The sequence below is a fragment of the Manis javanica genome, chromosome 7 (assembly GCF_040802235.1).
Source record: "Manis javanica isolate MJ-LG chromosome 7, MJ_LKY, whole genome shotgun sequence".
NCBI lineage: Eukaryota > Metazoa > Chordata > Mammalia > Pholidota > Manidae > Manis > Manis javanica.
In genome coordinates, this window is record NC_133162.1 from 23772996 (window position 1) to 23794367 (window position 21372).

General features: G+C 52.2%; 2 protein-coding genes and 1 long non-coding RNA gene across 3 annotated transcripts in view; 1 reads left to right on the forward strand and 2 right to left on the reverse strand.

The window, feature by feature from the left end:
• The first annotated feature begins 1585 nt into the window (after positions 1-1585).
• On the forward strand, positions 1586-14935 carry LOC140850348 (inositol 1,4,5-trisphosphate receptor-interacting protein-like). The gene is given in 3 exon segments (XM_073240464.1): positions 1586-1718; positions 11215-12849; positions 12852-14935. Coding segments are annotated over 2 exon segments (1929 nt in total). The 5' UTR covers positions 1586-1718; positions 11215-11226; the 3' UTR covers positions 13158-14935.
• On the reverse strand, positions 10673-11257 carry LOC140850350 (uncharacterized). Its single transcript, XR_012133043.1, has 2 exons — positions 11120-11257; positions 10673-10856 (listed from the first exon to the last, which is right to left on the reverse strand). It is a non-coding gene; the product is annotated as an uncharacterized lncRNA (long non-coding RNA).
• Positions 11624-21372, reverse strand: part of LOC108383963 (glutathione S-transferase omega-2-like) — a 57185-nt gene continuing 47436 nt past the window's right edge. Inside the window, 2 exon segments of the mRNA XM_073240465.1 lie at positions 11624-11759; positions 12447-12630. The gene's annotated coding sequence lies outside the window, so the exon portion shown is untranslated.

Consider the following 21372-nt stretch of genomic DNA (forward strand, 5'->3'; position numbering starts at 1 on the left):
CCTCTGCAAAGTGTTAAGCTCTTCTGAGCGGAAGACCTTTGGGCTCTTTCCTTCTGAGTGGCTTTGGAGCAGGAGTTATATCCTGCAACTTGGAACTTGGTCGTAGGCAGGGCTGCTTGCTGCCCAGCCTCACTCACGTGTACCTTAGGGACACCTCCTGTGTGCCGGGTGCAGCCTCGGCAGAGCACAGGCATCACTCCACCCCCGTGGCTGGAAAACCTTGTGATTGTAGGTTGTTATTTTGTGCAGTCACAGGAAGTGTGACTGCATTCATGGATGATCCTGGGGGTAATTTTGCTGACTGTTCCTGGCCTTGTGTCTAGGTGCTCTGCTTTCCAAGGAGAAAGAGAACTGGTTTGCTCTGACCAATGTGGCCCTGGTGTGGGAGTGCAGGCTGACGCCTGGCTCTGTTGTGTGGCCCAAGCAGCCCAGAGCACAAGCAGAGAAGCCAGCCACAAACCCTGACGTTTTTTACAGCTGGGTTGGCCTCCCTCTTGCCTTTGTGTCTCTTGCTGTCTGCCTTTATTAAGATGAAAGAGTTTTTAGATCTTTGCAGGCATAGAACATGAGTATGTGAGTGTGTGTGTGTGTGTGAGGCCCAGAGGGCTTCCCTTCCTCCCCACCCCTCTCCGCCTCTCCCCAGCCCAGCTGGGGCCCAGCCTTTGTGTCAGGTACTGCCCAAGCCTCAGGGGACCACAGTGGGAGAGAGCCTAGGATTGCACTGTTTAGGAGCTAGCATCCCTCTAAGCCACAACGTGAGTAAGAGGCAGGGGGTGGGCAGTGGGGTGGCAGTGGGGTGGGGAGGGCTGGTGGGGAAACTGGCCTTTTGCTGTGGCTGTGGAAAAGCCCTGGGGGCCGTCCTCCCTGTGCCTGAGAGGCCAGGTTGACTTTCTGAGCTGGTCTCTTTGTTCCCATCTAGGGGTCACAAGGAAGGTGGTGCCAGCAGTCTGTTTAATTCCTTCCATCCCCAGCTCATCTGTGAGAGGGAAAGCGGGTGGCCAAGGGAGGGCTTTGTCTCCACTTTGTTTCCCTTTGTATTTACTCCCTGGTTCCTACTCCACCCCCTCCAGTCCCTCCCCATGAAGACCCTTATTGCTGTTGTCTGGAGCCTGCTTTCCTCCTGCCCTCCCCTCCCCACAGTGAAAGTGTGGCTGTTCTTGGCATTTGCTACTCTGCGTGGAGGCAGGGGTCAGAGAACAGAGTGGTGGGGCAAGAATGGGGACAAGTTTGGGGAGTCCTGGTACCCCTGCCCTGAGATGGATGTTAATGTTCCCTCCTTGCTGGTGCTCTGAGGGTGAGATGGAGCCTGGCGCTGCTGGAAATTACTAGAAATAGTAGCTCAAGCCAAGCCAACATCAGACTGCACATGAGGGCTGCTTCACTGTGGGAAATGGTTAGGCCACGTTTGTATTGTTAACATGCTCCCGTGTCTAGAAATCCAAGGTGGGAATCTCTCAAGGTCACAGGAGGCCCCCTGATGCACACTCGCTACAGGAAACACATCCTTCCTGAGAACGAAGGGCATTTGCAATGGCCTTCTTTTGAGAACCAGTCTCTAGAATGCAGGATGTAAGTGCTGGTGGTGCCTCACTACAATGAGTAGGCAGCCCTGCTTTTGGTCTCCATCAGACGCTTTGGGGATATCCTGACAGACAAGCCTGCCCTGGCCCTGGAGGAGCTCACTGCCCAGGAAGGCAGTGGGGTGAGAGCAGACCAAGGTAGCTCACTATGATGAAGGGGCAGGACGGGGGCCCGGGGGCCGGTGGGTCTGGAGGGGCATCGAGAAGTGCGTGTGGCTCCTCGGCTCTCTGCCTACTGGTGGGACCTTGAGCTTCTGCTCGGCCTCCACGCCTTGGGCTGCTGCGCAGGTGTGGCAGCTAAGAATGTGGAGGTGGGTAAGCCTTTCTAGGGTGCCTGCTGTGTCTGGAGACACATCTGCACAAGGCTCCAGATGCTGCACTCAGAGGGGCTTAGTAAATATGCCATCTTCCTTTGTTCTTCTGCCCCTTTCAAGAAAGAAGCATTTGTCTCAGGAGTTGGGGTTTGGGGAAGGGTCGGGAAGGCTCTTGTGCTCCCTGTGAGGACCCCTGGGTGTATGGTGTTCGCTTCAGAGATGTGAGGTGTGACGTGGTGGGGGAGTATATGAGGGGTTCAGGGAACGCTCGATAATCTGAAGTGGCCAGCAGGTGGGAAGGCCCCTGTGGCTTGCTGGGTCCAGGCCTTGAACGTCAGGCTTAAAGCTCTGACCTGTGTCCCTTGGAAACAGAAACCCGCTGAAATGGGGAAGGGAGACCTCCAGGGCCGAGGAGGCTACCTGGGTGGCCAGGAAATATGAGTGCTCAGAGGAGCTGATTCCAAAGGCCCATGACACTGCCAGTAGGATGGGGAGCGCCGTCAGTATGGAACCCCCAGGCTGCAGAGACTGCCAATGCCTGGCAGAAACAGGACAGTCAGTGGGGAAGCTGGGTGAGGACAGGAGATTGCATCTCACTCTCAGACTGCATTAGTACACCAGGGCTACCAGAACACAACAGAAATGTCTCCCCGCAAAGTTCTGGAGGCCAGAAGCCTAAATTCAAGGTACCCACAGGGCCATACTCACTCCTAAGGCTCTATGGGAGAATACTTCTTTTCCTTGTCCAGCTTCCCGGGGCTCCAGCCATCCCTGGGCTGTGGCAGTATTGCTCCAGCCTCTGCTTGCGACGTCTCTCGCCTTCTCCTCTTTGCCATTTTTTCCTTTTCTGTCTCTTTATAAGGATACTTACTTGGATTAAGGGCCCATTGGGTAATGCCAGCTGAGCTCATCTCAAGGTCCTCAATTTAATTACATCTGTAAAGATGCTTCCTTCCAAATAAGGTCACATTCAAAGGGCCTGGGTGTTAGCACATGGACTTACCCGTGCAGTGATTGTTGCATTTGAGGTGCCCAGGGAGAATAATGAGAGAAAAGGGGATGTAGGCCTGGACTCAGAGCTTTCAGGGGAGCCCTTCCTTGTCTCTGTGAGCTCAGGCCTCCTTGTCGTCCCTTAGCCTCTGCAACACCAGGCCTCAGTATGTCTGTCTCTCTGTCCCAAGACACTGATTTTCCTCGACGCCCTGCAGGTCAGGGCCTCTACAGTGGGGAAGTCAGGCATCATGGACAGAAGGACGCTGTGTCCCTCCTGGGATATTGATGGCTTCCCTGCCTTCTCCATCCCTTGCTTGTCAAGGGACATGCATGAGCTGCTGATGGAGGAGCTGGGACAGGAAGGGTGTAGGCTCTCCCACCCCCGCTGGTAGAGTCCTGGCCTCTGTCCTTCCTGCATCTGGGCTGGCCAGCCGCATGACCCCACCCCAGAGGACAGGGTTGGCATTCTGGTGACATTTTGGAAACTCCGTCTTCCAAGAGTGAGCCTGAGGAAATTTAATGCTTTCAGGGGTGTGACCGGAGTGCTCTGTGAATCTGGCCAGTGTGGCCATGTGACAGCAGAGCTGCAGGACCTCACCTTAGTGAGGAGGCCACTCCTCTCACAGTGTGCACTTTCCCACAGGCTCCACCTCGGCCGGGCGTGGGGCAGGGGTCTCCTCTCTGCACACGCTCTCTCTCTGCCTTCCTCCCACCCTCACAAGGGCCCAGTCTTGCTCCCTGGGTCCTGCTGAGCCCAGGTCTCTGCTCCGTCAGTCTGGGGTCTCCCAGAGGGGCAGTGGGGTCTGGTTCCCCAATCCCTGGGTCCGTAGACGGTAGTACCGAGTACTCCCTGGTGCTGTAATACCCATTAGACTACAAGGTCTCTTAGTCCCCAGAGAGGCCGCAGGGAGGGCTTTCATGTAGCCCCTAGCACAGGCCTGGCACACAGGCCTCATAATGCTGGTAATGATCATTCTGAGGGCGGCTACTGGGACCAATTGGGAGACACTGGAGCAGAGTCAGGACTGGGTCTGGGGAGAAGAGTCAGGTCAGAGTGGGGGTGTTTCAGAGGTGGATGCAACGGGAATAGCAAGTAGCAGTATCACTGAGGAGGACCAGTGAGGAGGGTCCAGGGTCAAGGGCAGCCTTGAGGAATGCTTGGAGGGGTGGGGAGCTGCAGGGACTGGAGAGCAGACATGGGGAGGGCGCCGTAGACTGGGCCTGCAGGCTGTAGGTGGCACACTGACATATTTTATTTGGCTCACATGATTTTTAAAGAATTTTTGCAATAGCAGTGACATTGTAATATTGGGGGATTTTGATAATCTAGATTTCTGGCTTCTCATAGAAAAAAAGATGCTATTCTTGGTGCACAGAACATGTGATGTGGTGGCTCTGCCCCTTTGATAAAGCATGTGTGACCCAGCTGACCCCATCCCTACCAGTTGGATCTCCAGCCCCTGCAGCCTTGCCCGTTTTCTGCAGGGGTGCTCCCCTCCCTGGCATTAGACATTACAACCCCTGCCCCCAGGAGGTGTGACTTGAAAGGAGGTATGGGAGGGAGCCCAGTGGCTTTGAGGACTGTAGTCCTGAGGAAGGTGAGCCTGGCTGGAGGCCACGACAGGTTCTGCCCAGTGAGTGTGGTTTGGAAGGTGACTGGGCAGGGGGAGGGGCGGCTGCAGAGATGCTAAGGGCAGGAGGGGCTGGGGGCCCGGAACCACACCTCCTACCCACTTTCTCAATTTGTTGTTGTTCCTCTTCCTTCCTCTTTCCTCTCTTCCTTTTTTGCCTGCCCCTCCCTCTCCTCCCCAGACCTGAGGCCTGCCATAGTCCCCTGACCCCTCCCTGTCCCTGTTTGGGGTCCCTCAGCCAGAGATGCCCAGTGGTAGCACTATGGCCTTGCCCTTGCTGGGGCGTGGGCCGGCTCTGCAGGGCCATTCTCCATCCCAGAAGGGCAGGAGCCAATCAGGTCGAGTGGTAATGTGTCCAGAGCTGCCCTTACTGAACCATTTGAGCTGAGTCTGCCTGTCCCCTGGCCCTGAGTTAGGTGAAGAGGAAGGCGTTTGTGGAGACATCACTCCCACAGCTGGCCATCTCCTCCCAAGTGGGTGCTAAGTCAACTCCTGCTGACTTAGGGGTTCCTGAGCATGCTAGCCCCAAGCCTGGTGCCCTGGAGGAGGCAGGAAGATGTTCAGCCTCTGTAGCTCCCTGGAACTGGAACTGCGAAGGCAGGGAGGGACTGGTGGGTGACCTGACACAGTAAAGAGCAGAAAGGTGGCCTGAGCTGCAGGAGTTCAGGCAAGGGGGCGGGCTCCCCAGAGGAGGGGCCTTGGCGCCGGCCCTGAATGACGATGGGCGGGAAAGCTGGTCCGACTCCAGGGCGGGCCACGGTCTCCACTACCGAGAAGCGTGGAATCGGGGATGAGGCAAGATAGGCCAGACCGTGGGAGAAGGGCCTCACCGCGGCTTTAGACAGACTGTTCATGGGGCCCAAACTCCAACACCAAGATTCAGGGTCATACTCGTACTCTGCATTCTTATAGTCCTGCTTCTCCAAGGCTAGAAAGCTTGGAGGACAGCAGACCTGAATGGTTTTGGTGGACACTCCGGGCAGTGGTGCCTGGGAGGTGCCACCAGGCAGGAAGACTTGGCAGGGCTCACATATCCCCTGGCAGAGCAGAGGGAGGGGAACCCACTCACTGCAGACAGGGAGTTTGAGAAGCCACCCAGTGGACTTCCTCAGCAGTCTCCTTACAAGGTAGGGATATTGTAAATGCCGAACTGATGTTCTGAAAATTAAATGGCAAAACACACAGAGAACTTAGCTTCCTAAATGTAAACGCCACTACTGATGAAAATGGCTTACCTTTCCCCACTCCTCTTCCGTCTGGGTGGGAGTCCCTGAGGGGGTCCACAGGTCATGTTCAGCCCTCCAGGATCGCTTCCACCCACCCTCCCAGTCAAGCATGTCTTCTGTTTAGGCCTGTTTCCTCATCTGTAAAAAACGGGGCTTAGATTAGTACAGCTCTAAACTCCGACTTTCGTAGATGTCTGCTTTTATTTCCCCAAACAACTATACCGCGTTAGCTGGGACTGTGAAACTCCAGCTCCAGGCCAGGTGCACAGTTGGGCTTCAGCCCAAACTTATCAACAGTTTGGTCTCCCTTGGCCCCTTCTTTCTCAGAAGGCCCAGAATCTAAGCAGTGGGAAAGGGACACAGCAACCCCATGGGGCCAGAACTACAAGTGCCACCAACCCACCTCCTTTTTTCCATTTCATAAAGAAACACATCAGCTGCTCCTTTTAGCTCTGAAGATGACGCCAGGGCCAGGGCTGCTTTTTGCTGTTGTCATGAGCAGAGCTAATGGCATCCGACAGGCTGGGTGTGGGACAAACCTTCAGCAAGCTCCAGAATCTGGGCTGCAGCGACACTGTGGGAAACCCACCTCCTCCTCCCTGGAAGGCTGTCTGGCTTGGGCAGGGGTAGATTGCAGACTTCAGTGAGCATTAGAACCACCTGGTGGGCTCATTAAACACACAGATGTTGGGCCGCAGCCCTGGAGTTTCTGAAGGTCAGGTCTGAGATTGCATGTGGAAATTTGCATGCCTAGCAAGTTCCCAAGATGCTGGTACTGTTGAGTTGGGGACCACATTTAAGAACTGCTGTCCCAGGGGGCCTACAGGGCTGCTGAGAAATGGGTCCTGGGTGCCCCTTCTGCGGAGGCCACTGAGCCAGCCCTGGGTGGGGGCAGGTGGATGATAGAGCTGAAGGGGGGTGGATGAACACTTTGTGGTGCTGGACACAGGCTCACAGTGCTCCCGGTTTGCTGTGGGAATTCTGTCTGGAAGGAGGTAGACATGGAACCAAGGGCTTGCACACCCAGATCTCCCCATCAGGTGGACACAGGGACAGTCTATAGACGAGGGGTCCCCAAAGAACAGAAAAGAAACTCTTCCTCTGCATTTTCATGGCCTGTTGCCTCCCCACGGGGGCTATGGTGTTTTTCCTGCTGAGAATCCGGCTGCACTCATCTCTGGGCCCTGCAGCACCAGCACAGTGGAAAGAACCTGGGCTTGGCAGGTGGAAGCAGACACAACAGAATGACTCTCAGCCCAGCTGTGCCTTTTCTAGTTGTGTGACTGGAAAATTACTTGGTCTTTTGGGCATCTGTGGAACTGGGATAACACCCACTGCTGAGGTTACAGGGTCACATACCCAGCACATCCTTGTGAAGGCTTGATAAACAGAAGTGTGCTGCTGTTAGACAACTCTCAGTGACGTTCACTGAATAAGGCTCTGGTGGTAGTGTCGAGGGGCTCTGGGGTCCCCAAGGATGACAGACCCCAAGGACGGGAGATTTAGATGTTTGCTCCGGGACCTGGGACTTCTGGCCAGGCACAGAGTAAGGGTCTGAACAGCCAATGGTCTGGGCTGACCACCTGCACCCCTCTGCCCAGGGCAAACAGAGGCTACCCTCTTACCCAGCGTCTGCTGCCCCAAGACGCTGGCCCTTTGCCAGGCTAAGTTTAGCTGTGGCCTGCATGGACCTCCCCATGCTCTGTGGGCAGGGTGGGGGTGGAGAGTAACTAAGCAGATTTCCTGTGGGCTTCCTGGCAAGCAGACATACAAAAGCCCTGGGAGTGACCCAGGTTTATTTTCAAAGCCAAACCCAACTGGACGTCTCAGATCACATGTGTGGAGCAGCCTTGTTAGAGATGAGAGCTTGGACCAAGGCAGAGGTAGACTGGGGAAGAGGGTGTGCATGCGTGTCCACGGTTTTGTGGGAGGCTCCCAGCTACCTGCCCTGTCCCTGTGGTCTCCGTAAGTCAAACCACCCGGATTCTGTTCCCTCGTTCTTCTGCGCTCCCTGGCCCCCAGGACAGTGTCCATGTGACTTAGTCTGGGGAGGGGAAATAGGAGGATTCAAACTCAGCACCATCTGGTAAGCAGTGAGCAGCCACCCGTTCTGCATATGCTAAGGTGCCATGAGCAAGCCAGCCAGTGAGTGCAAAGTTAGAAGGAGCAAAATGGCAGCTGGGATCCCATCTGATCCCAGGGAGGGAGCCGATGATTTAGAAGTTGAGGATGGAGTCAGAGGGAACTGCACCTCCAGGAGTATCCAGGGCTCTGAAGGCTTCCCCAGCTGTGGGCGGGCAGGGTTGGTGCAGTGACGTGCCAAGGGGCAGCACCCTGGGAGGGGCACCGTGTGCTTTCAGAAGCACTTCTGAGCGTGTGTTCCTCTGTGCCCCAAGGACTTGGGCAGGGCTGGCATGCTTGGAGCGTGAGAAAACAGAGACCCACGTGGGCTGAAGGTGAGCTGGTTTTGTAGGGTGCCTGCTGGGACTGAGCTCTGAGCTCAGCACCTGACAGGGGTTACCCCCTAAGCCAGCCTTCCTGTGAAGTGGGGCCTGCTGTTAGCTCCCTCTCACAGGTAAAGTGCCGGAGCCCTGGGAAGCTAAGTGACTCACCCACAGCCTAGGCCTCTTCCACTATGTGGCCTCATTTCCCTCAGGCCCCCATTGTCTTGTCTGTAACCCTACTATTGTCAGTGTTTCTGGAGCTTCCTGTGTCTTTCCAGAGTACTTCTAGGGCCATCTGTGTGGCAGTCACCAACCCCTGAAGGCAACTTCATCTGCATATTCCCATCCCATCACAGCTATCCTTTTATGAGAAAATATACGCAAGGGGCAAGCATTTTGCTAAGGTCTTTATATGCATTACCTCATTCAAGCTTTACCACAGCAGGTGTTTTATTCCCATTTTACAGATGAAAAGACTGAGGTGCTGGGCAGTGGAGTGGTTTCTCCAAGGTCACACATCTCATAGGTACACATGCTAGGTTCCAACCCAGTTTCTCTCCCCTCCAGAGTCCTCTTAGCCCCTTGCACACACAGTTGATTGCTGCATGTGGCTTGGAGTCTGAAGTCTTGAGCCTTGCCTGCCCCAGTACAAGGAGGCCTTTACAGCCCTTCATCCACCAGCACAGGTGGCCCTAGGGAGGCTGTCAGAGAGGAGAGGGACTCCCCAGGCATAGGGATTGGAATAGCACCTTACCCCGGTGTCATCCTACCTGGAGTTAACATGGCAACTGACCTCCTGGCTGGGAGTTCCCAAGGGCTATTATGTGACTTGTCAGGACCTGCTGTGCCTGAAGGTGGCTGCATTTGGTATGGGGGCTCCAAAAGGTCTCAAAATCCACAAGTTATCTCCAAACTGGCTGCTGACTGGTATTCTAGAATGAGTATGCCACACCTGTGTCTTAACGTTCTGGTCCACTTTGATGAGCCAGCCTTGGCAGCTTTGCTGCGGACCACTCTGGCAAAACTTTCCATTGATGTTTCACTAATGTAGAAGCCAGGGCTGACCTGTTTCTGCAATTATCTAGCAAGCTGCTCCTTGTCTCAGGGAAGAAAAGCTGGCTGGCTGCCCCCTGCATGTTTTCCCCACCCCCTCCCTTTCCAGTCTGGTTTCCTCCACTTTCTCCTATCCTCCGTTTCCTCCTCAAGTGGAAGCACAAAAGTGCCTCAGAGTTCACCTCTGAGGCCTGGATATTTCTGAATTCTGCTGTTGCTGGACCTCCCTTCCACCCAGCCCTCTTGGTTCCTGCTGACGCATGCAGCTGTGTACAGAGTGGACTCGCTTCTCGGCTGTAGTCTCTATCCAAGTGTGGCACTCAGGTCATCTCCATCCTGGCGTTGCCGGGTAGAATCTGCAGAGGTCCTTACCTGGTGGCAAACACCTGCTCCTTGGTGCCATTAGGGTAAAAATCAGAACAGGTAGTTATTAGGGTACAAATTCAAGGTCAGGGAATGAGGCTCAGTAAAAACACAGCAGCTCCTAACAGCATGTGTTGGCAAGCATCAGTGGTGCAGTGGGAGGAACTCTCCTATGTACTTTATTGTCCAGCCAGGATCTCATGTGGCCATTTGTGCTCTTAGCTGAGGTCCCAGACAGGAAAGAACAAGTGTGGAAAAAGCCAATTGTTGTTTCCCATAGTACCTGCCAGGGAGAGGAGAGGGTGTAATGTCAGGCTTACACTGCAGGATGGTGCCTCTGAGACTGTAATGTATTAAAGATGATATTAAAATGCAGATTCTGGTTCAGTAGGCCTGGAGTGGGGTTGAGATTCTGCATTTCTAGCAAATTCCCAGGAGATATTACAGGTGCACAGTCTGAACAGCAAGGATTATACGAGGTTAGCCCTTCCCCAGAAGTCACCTGAGACCTAAAAATCCTTTTATCCTGGAGGAATGGAGTGTCTCGTTCCACAATTAAGTCAGATTTAAAGTTCAGATGACACAAGAGAGGGAAACCAATGACTTGGTCACTCTGGTTGTCTCCAAATTGTCCTGGATGAAGACCCAGGAGGTCAGTGTCTGAATTTGGGGTACAGACTTCCAGATCAGAAGGACAGGTTTACAGTGTGGGAAGATCAGTTCACAAAACGGCTTCACACCGTTGTTATTCACTGAATACATGCTGTCCGCCATTCAGTGTGCTGTGTATGCAGTTTGTGTGGATATCCATCCATTAGTGTGGTGACCCTGTGGGTACTGTGGCTTTCCTCTGGTGCAGTAAGGAAACAGTCTCAGAGAGGTGAGTTAATATGCCCAAGGTCACACAGCTAGTCAATGACAGGACTGACTTTGGAATCCAGCCCTCCTGTTCTCCACTAGGCCTTGAGGAAAATGTGTTCACCACAAGGCATTCACTAGGAGAAGAAGGGAATGGCTTATTCAGGACTGTTTTTGGTTTCAAATGATGGAAAAATAACTCAAACTGACTTAAACAAAAAGGAGAATTTATTGATTTGTATGACTAAAGAGTTCAGAGGTGATGGCTTCAGGCATAGCTGGATCCAGGGGTTGGGAGTCTGCTTTCCTCTATGTTGGCATCTTTCTCAGGCAGACCCCTACTTTGAGGCAGCTACAGAGCCACCACCAGCTGTTGCCTGTTCCCTCAGCAACCCTAGAGCACAGTCATATGTTCGTCCCTGGAGCTGGGGCAAGGTTATCCCCACCCAAGCCATAAGGACAGGGAGTAGAAAAAGGCTGATTCCCAGGCAAAATGGGGTACTGCCACCAGAAAGAGGAATGTCTGGGCATACAGAACAGAGATCCACCACAGTGGTGGATCGGAGGTGTAGAACTTCGGGCTCTTGTTCCCAGGACTAGACTGAAGCAGGAGAGGAGATAGTGGGTTGGGTGGGAGCAGAGCTCTAAGACACTCACCTGCTCAGTGAGGTGGAGGTTGGTGTGCAGTTCTAGGGAAGACATGGCATTGTTGGGAGCTTGGTGTGACTGTCTGTCTCTCTCTCTCCCCCTAGGAAAGCCCCAGCATGGCACTGGAGCTCTTCCGGGTGTGTCTGGTGGTGGTGACAGCCATCGTCAACCACCCTCTGCTGTTCCCTCGGGAGAACACCACCGTGCCCGAGAATGAGGAGGAGATCATCCACAGCATGCAGGTGTACCAGGAGAAGCTGCAGCTGGAGCAGCTACGCCTGGAGGAGGAGATGGCGCGGCTGGCAGCGGAGAAGGAGGCCCTGGAGCAGGTGGCGGAGGAGGGCCGGCCACAGAATGAGAACCGCATGGCCTGGGACCTGTGGAGCACCCTCTGCATGATCCTCTTCCTGGTGATCGAGTTGTGGCGGCAGGACCACCAAGACGGGCCCTCACCCGAGTGCCTGGGCAGCACTGAGGACGAGCTGCCTGGCCTGGAGGGTGCATCCCTCCGGGGCCTCACCCTGCCCAACAAGGCCATGCTCGACCACTTTCATGAGCGTTGCATACGGGGAGCCACAGCTGATGCGGCTCGTACCCGCGAGTTTGTGGAAGGCTTCGTGGATGACTTGCTGGAAGCTCTGAGAAGCCTCTGCAACCGGGACACAGACATGGAGGTGGAGGATTTCATTGGCGTGGACAGCATGTATGAGAACTGGCAGGTGGACAGGCCACTGCAGTGCAAACTCTTTGTGCCCTTCACACCCCCAGAGCCCTACCACTTCCATCCAGAGCTCTGGTGCTCTGGCCACTCCGTGCCCTTGGATCGCCAGGGTTATGGCCAGATTAAGGTGGTCCGGGCCGACGAGGATATGCTGGGCTGCATCTGCGGCAAGACCAAACTTGGGGAGGACATGCTGTGTCTCCTCCACAGCAAAAACAACTCGGTGCAGCCTGGCTGCAAGGCAGAAGACCCACTGTGTGCCCGAGATTCCCCATATCTAGACTCAGTGCAGGTCATGAAGTGGTTTCAGACAGCCCTCACCAGAGCCTGGCACCGCATTGCCCACAAATACGAGTTCGACCTGGCCTTTAACCAGCTGGACACCCCAGGGTCCCTCAAGATCAGGTTCCGCTCAGGCAAGTTCATGCCCTTCAACGTGATTCCTGTGATCCATTGTGATGACTCAGACCTGTACTTTGTCTCCCACCTTCCCAGGGAGCCCTCTGGGGGAACCCCAGCGTCCGGCACTGACTGGCTCTTGTCCTTCGCTGTCTATGAGCGACACTTCCTTAGGACAATGTCAAAGAGGCTGCCTGAGGGTGCCTGCCACCTCACCTGCTTGCAGATCACCTCCTTCCTGCTCTCCAAGCAGAGCCGCCTGACCGGCCCCAGTGGACTTGGCAGCTACCACGTGAAGACAGCCCTGTTGCACCTCCTGCTCTCCCGGCAGGCCGCTGACTGGAAGGCTGGGCAGCTGGATGTGCGTCTGCATGAGCTGCTCTGCTTCCTGGAGAAAAGCCTGCTCGAGAAGAAGCTCCATCACTTCTTTATTGGCAACCGAAAGGTGCCCGAGACCGTGGGACTGCCCGAGGCCATTCTCAGGGCCGAGCCTCTCAACCTCTTCCGGCCGCTCATCCTGCAGCGAAGTCTCTACCGCAAGACGGTGGACTCTTTCTATGAGCTGCTCAAGAATGCACCAGCACTCATTAGCGAGTATTCCCTACATATCCCCTCAGACCATGCCAGCCTGCTCCAAAAAGCTACTGTCTTATAGCGCATCCAGGACCCAGGACCCACGTCCACACCTTGGGGGTATCAGCAGGCCCCGTCCTGGGAGAATGGCAGGCTTTGCTGGGAGCCTTGGTTCCCAGAGAAGCCAGGACCTATGGTGCAGGGGAAACAGAATTCCAAGCCAGAAGCTGGATTGCTTTCATGCCATGGGAGTCTGCTGGTGAGGCTTTGTCTGGGTTTGGAGACCAATGCTTACAGCTTGCTTTTGGATCCCCACGAATGGCCACGATGATGACAGAACACTCTGGACACTGAATTAAAGACATGCCAACATCCATTTGCGTATGATTCTTTTTACATCCCAGGTCAGTCTTTACTTAAATATCATAGAGGATCTACAGGAATGCAGACGGATCCATGTTAAGACCACGCACCCTGACTTCCAATAATGCTTGGCCCAAGGCATCTGCAACCAAAGCACTAATAGGGACACATGTGAGGATTTCCAGCCTTCATTCATAGTCCACACAATAAGGGTCCCACTGTGGTTACTGTTTTTTATACTATTTGGAGAAAAGACCTAGTGGAGATTCAAGGACCCAGTGGCTAACATTTCTTGCACAGAAGTGGTGCTTGGTGGCTGAGAGAGGTTTAAGTTGGCCACTTTTTCAGCTAAAAATCTCACTTGGTGCATTCCCTTCTCCCTACTCCTTCCCCCAACATGCTGTGTCCAAGCCCTGTGGGTCCCACATACCATGTTGGGTATAAGTCCAGCAGCCCCTCACTCCTCGTTATTCTCTCCACAGCTGGTCTCTCTGACCATCAGTGTGGTGAGGGTCTGAGGGGATTGCAGCTACTAAAGGTAAAAGCTGAAAGAGAGACACAGGGTGACTGGGGCAAAGGACAGAGCCTGGTACCCGGGGTGCTGAGTTATAGCTCACAGTCTGGCCTCTGATGCCCAGATCAGAGAAAGTGCAGAGCTGAGAGGTGAGAGAAGCCGCAGCACCGAGTTTTCCTCAGGATCCCAATCCTAGAGCAGGACATGCCTGGAAACAAGAGCCACTGTGGAAGCCCGGCTCCATCTGTAGGCCCCTAGCTGTTCACTCCAGTGGGGCTCCCTCACCACACAGAACTCCCCTTTCTGGATGAGCTTTGCCAGCCACATAGATGACCAGGACCCAAAGAGCCCAACAGAGTGCCAGCTGACTGGGAACACACAGGGCAGCCCTCGGGGCCCAGCCCGCAGGCCTTGGAAAGGCCACCAGAGCCTGCGGTCAGAGCTGGCCTCATCTCCAGCCTGGGGCAGCGGGGTTGGGAAGCCACTACCTCCATGGGTGGCAACACTAGCCCATGGGGAGTTCCTCTCTCAGCGTTACCTCAGTAGCCCTTGTGAGGGCCAAGGAGGAAGCAAGAATGAGGGCACCTGCACCAGCACTAGGTTCTCCTGCCAGAGTTCAAGCTGGCCATACCTCCTAGATGGCATGCTCACTTCCAGGGGGTGTCAGGCTCACCAGGGCCTGAAGAAGGATCCTACTCCAGAGGTGCTCTCGACTAGCCTTGGAGTGTTCTAGAAAACAGACAGTCTGCCTGACAGCGCTAACTCACAGCGGGAGGCTGGGCTCTGCTGGCATAGAAGCCTGTAGGAAGCCTTGCATGTGAGCCGGAGTCAGACTGAGCTCCAGAGAACGAGCCTGGCCACATGGTCTCCCACTGAAGCCCCAAGCCCCCCATTCTGTCAGGATCATTTCCAGAAGGGGGTGAATTGCCTTATTTATTATCGCCTGTGCCTTGCCATCCTCCTCATCCCATTCATCTTCAACTTTCCAACGAGGCAAGTTAGCTTGGAGGAGGCCCCGAAGCCAAGAGCCAGCATCCAGAAGCCAAGACCAAGCCTATGTCTTCATCTGCTTCCCCTTTGCTTCCAGGAGAAAGTGAACTGAAAAATTATCTTCTGGCCTCTTGTTTACTCGGAGAGGACAACTCAGTGGGAAAATGGGGGTGTTTTGAATCAGAAAGCAGTGGGGATCTTGGTGTTTCATGCTGCCTTATTTATATTAAAGGATGAATTAAATTCTTCCAAGGAGTAGAAACTAGTCACAGTGTTTGTTTTTTAACTTCAAGGAGATCTGTGAATTTCCTAGGACAGAATTGGGGAGGGGGGCGGATTTCCTATGTATAAATTGGAATCTTTCACTCCCTTTTTATTCTTCAATTTCAGGAAACTAAAAAATAACAAAAAGTAGAGCATTTCTAGCCCATCTTTGAGGTAGCCTGCAGAGCTCCAGAAAGGGCCTTGAAAGCCAGCTGTAGGGGGGATTCTAGCACAAAGCCTCACTTCACAGAGTTGGACGTGTGCAAAGAAATGTGGAAGCTGGAAGTAACATGCAACTTTTGGTTTTTGAGGAAAGAGATTGTCTTTTAAGTGGAAGAGGTTTTGTCCACTAGGGCTCCGTAGGCCTTCCCACTAAAAACCACCCAGCCCTGTCTTCAAGGAATCTCTTCTTTCCCAAACATGCTCAGCTTCACCAAGCATCTGTTCACTTGCTCCTTGAAATGGCACAGGACTACATTTTGCTGGGGCTCTTGACCAGGCTGAAATTAGGGCCCACCCAAGGCCAAGAGGTTAGGTAAATTGGGGAGGGCCCTATAGCCTCAAAGCTCCGGCCCCTCCCTCAGCTCTGCTGAAGCACAGCTCAGGTTGAGAACTTGGGGCTGGCCCTTTGGTTCATGATCAGAGGTGTCAGCAGCATCACCTGGAGAGCTTGGTCAGACGCCCACACCCCACCTTGAACCTACATGGTGCCAAAGTAAGCCTCTATTTCTAAAACCCCCTGAAAGAACTGGTGACACCCCTAGTGGAGGATGGCTTTTCACTTTCTTTCCAAATGGAAAATTTAAAAAAAACCAAGTGGACTACTTTCCCTGCAGAAATACTGGCAGACACATGTGGGAGAAGGTGATGAGTCTGCTTGGGATCCCGGATATAAGTGACATCAGCTGCACCTGTGGTAGGGTGGGGGCATTTGCATTCACTCCAGTGCACCCACACTCATGCCCCAGGGACAGGAGAAGCAGAGGCTGGGGGTGCGAGCTGGGGAGCACCTCCTTCTAGCAGGTCATTAATAACCCACAAGCACTTATTGGGAGGCTTATGTGCCCGAGATGTTATGAAACAGAAAAACGAATAGAGCTAAGCCTGTGCCCCTGAGAGGGACAAACTCATCTATGAAAAGTGCCACAAGAAAGATGGCAAAATGACTTCCACGGGTGGGTGCAAAGGAGAGGCTGGTTGGGGCCTGCTTCTTCAGGCATGGCCCTGGGCTACACACACAGGTATGCCCTGGGTGCGGTTTCCAGACCACTCTGCAGACTGCAGGAGTCTCTAGGAGGCAGACCTCGGAATCCGCATTTTGCCAGGTTGCCCAGGTAATACTTAAAGTCCATGAACTGCTACTAACGGTGGGGGGGGGGGGGATTAAGGACTAGGTGTGCCTGATACAGCTCTTCCAAGATGAGGAGGACTGGCCAGGAAAGGCATTCCAGCCAGATCATGGAGTGAGGGTAGGAAAGCAAAATAGATGTAGGCAACATTTAAGGAGCACCTACTGTGTGCCAGGCACACATGCATTTACATACATTCCCACACAAACCCTATGATGTGGGTACTGTTATCCTGGTTTTCCAGGTGAGGAAACTGAGGCACAGAAAGGTTAAGTGATGTGTCCAAGGTCACACAGGGGTAAGTAGCAAAGCCAGGATTTGAAGCCAGGCAGTGCTGACATCTCTATATGCTGGCAGTATTAAGAAATTGTAGCAAATGAATGGGACTGGCCATGGGAAAGCCTTGAGTATTAAACTAGGGTAAATTTGGACTTCACAGAATAAGCCATGGTGAGCCATTGGTGATTTTTGAGTGAGACAGTAATGGTTTGTCCAAAACCATGAAGTTCCTAGCTGTGATCAGCACTGTGTGGGATGCCGCAGGAGCCCATGGCCGGCTTCCAGAGCGGCAGTGGTCAGTGAATGTCCCAGAAGTCCTAACTTAAGTCACTCTGACTCAGAACATTCTCATGCTCCGTCTAGTCTCCACCTTATGGGATAGAGCTGGTTTGGCCAGTGCGCTGTGCGCAGAGCAAGCCAGTTACCGCATGGTGAAGGAAATGTGGGCCTTCAACTTGCCCCAGCCCACCCCGCTTCACCCACTGCCTTCCCCTGACCAGCACCCTGGAAGGGACTTTCCCCATTGCCATCTAAAGATAGCTTGTTTCCTAACCAGCTGGGTTTTTTTTAATAAAAACAATATAGTCATGATAAAAAAATTCAATAAGTGACAGAAAACAGATAAAGCTCCCACTCCAGACTTCTCAGTCCATTCCCTAGCAATAATTAATATGAAGTTTCTTATGTATTCTTCCAACATTTTTCTGTGTATGGATCACATGTGTGGCTGCATCTCTTTTCTTTTTTACCTAAATTGCATCATACCATCTAACTTTTCTCTGCTATCTTGAACACCTGCTCTACCTTAGTCTTTAAAATAGCTGTTTACTTTCTCCCTGTACGTATGGATATACCTAATCTACCCAAACTCCACTACTAAGGAACATTTAAGTGTCTCTACATTTTTTGCTATTATCAACAACATGACAATGACCATCTCTGTGCCTAAAGCCTGCTTTGAAGTGTGACCCTTCCCTCTCCTGGTAATCACTATATTCCATACTCACCACATTGCTGTATATGGATTCATCTCCAGACATCTTACCATCAAAATAAGCTACTGCCTGGGATTTATTCAATCATTGTGACTTCAGAGTGAGGAAATGGCATTTTTAACCAAGAACTGAGCAATACAGCTTGTGTTCCATCCTTGGTCAGGTGCTACGTGGGGAACAGAAGTGCAAGACGAAAAGTTCTGTCCCCAAGGCACTGTATCTACTAGAAAGACAAGACCAATAAACCAGAGGACAATGAAGGATACTAAGTAATTGAAAGTGAAAGGATGTGGCCCTGAGGCCTGCATGCCATGAGGGAAGTGTAAACTCCCAGGCCAGCTCTGGCTTGAGCTGTAACAGGTTTAGCTCCCTTATACATAGAAAACGGAAAGAGCCTCTGCAAAGAAAATCAAATCAACACAACTGTTGTTCTGTCCCCAAATGCTGTGTTCCGTTTATCTGAGCCAAGGGCTGGTTTATTTTCTGCATGATGTGGGGCCCCTGCTTAAAAGGTGAAGCCACATTTTCCATGCCTTTGATGTTCCTCTACAGCCCCACCAAAAAAAAAAAAGAAAACCTGTCAATGATAAATTCTCCCCGCAAAAGATGGAACGGACTAAACCTCAGAGAGTTCAAAGACATTTCTCTTCTCGTCTTGATGAAAAAAGACAGATCATAAAAGTGCAAAGTGAGATTTGCAGGATGGGATAGGGAGTTGGGAAGAATCTGGACCCGTCTCATTCCTTAAAAACCACCTAGCAGTTAATCATCAGAGAAATGCAAATTAAAACCACAATGAGATATCACCTCACACCAGTAAGGATCGCCATCTTCGAAAAGACAAACAACAACAAATGTTGGCTGAGGTTGTGGAGAATGGGGAACCCTCCTACACTGCTGGTGGGAATGTAAATTAGTTCAACCATTGTGGAAAGCCATATGGAGGTTCCTCAGAATGCTCAAAATAGAAATACCATTTGACCCGGGAATCCCACTCCTAGGAATTTACCCTAAGAATGCAGCACTCCAGTTTGAAAAAGACAGATGCACCCCTATGTTTATCGCTGCACTATTTACAATAGCCAAGATATGGAAGCAACCTAAATGTCCATCAGTAGATGAATGGATAAAGAAGATGTGGTATATATACACAATGGAATATTACTCAGCCATAAGAAGAAAACAGATCCTACCATTCGCAACAACATGGATGGAGCTAGAGGGTATTATGCTCACTGAAATAACCCAGGCAGAGAAAGACAAGTACCAAATGATTTCACTCATATGTGGTCATATGTGGAGTATAAGAACAAAGGAAAACTGAAGGAACAAAACAGCATCAGAATCACAGAACCCAAGAATGGACTAACAGTTACCAAAGGGAAAGGGACTAGAGAGGATGGGTGGGAAGGGAGGGACAAGGGCAGGGAAAAAGAAAGAGGGCATTACGATTAGCATGTATAGTGCGTGGGGGGACACAGGGAGGGCTGTCAACACAGAGAAGACAAGTGATTTTACAGCATCTTACTACGCAGATGGACAGTGACTGTGAAGGGGTATGTGGGGGGGCTTGGTGAAGGGGGAGACTAGTAAACATAATATTCTTCATGTAATTGTAGATTAATGATACCAAAATAAAAATAAATAAATAAATAAACCACCCAGCAGTGATACTATAGATTTCTCTCAGGGTAACTATTTAAAATAGAAACAGAAAGCAAAGATCCACTTCCTGCCCCTTCTCACAAGCCACCTTGGCCCTGTCTTCCCAACTGACCAGCAATAACTCACACAGCCGAGGCCTCACTGCTCACCAATTTCTGGAGAGAGGACCAAAGGTCTCAGGACAGCAGTTGGACCACCAAAGGCTGACAATGGCCTAGGGTCTCTCCCAAAAGGGATGGCTAGTGCAGACTCATCCCCCAAGAAGCCGAACCTGCATGTCAACTCCTATGGCAGAAATGCACACACTGTGAGAGACTTTCTAAACCCCTAAGCATAACCTGAATATTCCACAGCTTTGGAAGCATAAACCTAGTCTTTCAAAGGCTTCTCCTGCTAACAGACCTCCATCTAACTGGTTTCAAAGCCCCGCAGTCCAGTGCTGCTGGGAGGGGCTGCCCCAGCTCAGACTCCCCTGCGCAGGCTGCACAGCCAGAGGCTGCCTCCGTTGCTTTGTTCTCCTTGCCTGACAGGCCTGCGGAGTGGCTCCTTCCAGCTTGCTCCCCACCTGGGCACTGACTTGCTCTTCAGCCATGCCCTCTGGAGGAGAGGCCGTCTGCTGCTGACAAAGGGGGCTGGGATCCTTGCTGTCTGCAGTGGGATTCCTGGTTGTGGTGGGTCCTTGGACGGAAATGACTGGGCAGAGTATCCCACAGTTCTCCCAGATCACATGTGCAATCGCCCTTTCTGTGAGCAGCACGGCCCCGGGGTGCTTGTGTGTTCCATGTGGCATCCAGTCTGCCTGATGGCGGGACAAGCTTCAAATCCCTCATTTCAGCACATTCCGAGAGGGCAGAGAACAGATTCTGAGTACTCCTCCATCACACAGGGAGGGTATTTATTTTATCATCAACAACATGGCAAGATCACAGGATTCACAGTATTAAACTAGGCTTGGGAGCTAGGAATGGGGAGGCTTCCAGGGACTCACAGGCCATTTGAGATTAAACCCACCCTTACAAAACAACAGAAAACAACTACACTAAATTAAGCCATGTGCAATGTAGGACACCTCATTCCACGAAGTCATGGGGATATGAATGCAAAGTTCAAGTCTTGATCATTTGTAGAAGCCTTGCTGTAATAACAGGGTTTCCTACTGTTCACTGAGCATTACCTGGCAGGTTCTAGGCCCTTACATGGATGACTCCATAATTCTTCAATAACCTTATGAAAGAGGTACTTGGTGGTCCTGTTTTATAGACAAAAAACTGAGGCTCAGAGAGGGTAAGCAACTTGCCTGCATAATTTAACGAGCAGCATAGCTTGGATTTATACCCAGTACATCTGACCACTCAGCCCTGTTTCTATCCACCACGGTACACCACTTCTTTGCACGAAGAATTTTTATCTGGACTTTGCAAGAGAAAAATGCTCATTGGAAAAAAAACTAGGAGGCTGTTCTGAGGAAGATGAGTGTGGAGGAAACAGCATTTGCAAAGGCCTGAGGGCTCTAACAAGTCAGATGTGAGCAAAATGTGTGAAAAGACCAAATATCCAGCCTTCCAGGGACTCAGAGATGACGATGAACGGGAACTAGGTCTCCTGGCTGGGAATACTGCTCAGTGTGGGTGAGAGGGGAAAGAGGCTGGGGGCTAATCAATGCAAACCCCCTTTGCTTGTTTGTGAAGACTTCTGATAAAACAGAACCTGGTGGACATAAGCCTGAGGCGGGTTCTCAAGGCACAGCAGCACAGTTCCCCCCACCATCAAGAAGGCCACTGACCTTGACAATGGAACTGTGGACCAGGCAAGTCATGAAGATGAGAAATCAAGGGAGAGACACCTGCCCCTGCCCACCACTAAAGCTGCAAGGCAGGCAGCTCCTGCAGCATGAGAACACCCCAGCTGGTACCTTCTAGTTCAACCCACTCTGTTTTCTGAGATCAGAGAAATCCAGAGCTAGAAGGATTTCAAGTAACATTTAGCCACCACCTCCCCAGGCCCCTGCCCCTGCCAGCTGTGCCAGCCACTTCCACCCCACCCCCCACCGTATCAGGATATAGCTACACTCAGTCCAGATGGGCTCCAGTTCAGAAACTCTAAGGAAGGGAGCACCATGTGATCTCCTCTGTCTGTCAGTTCTGGTGTTA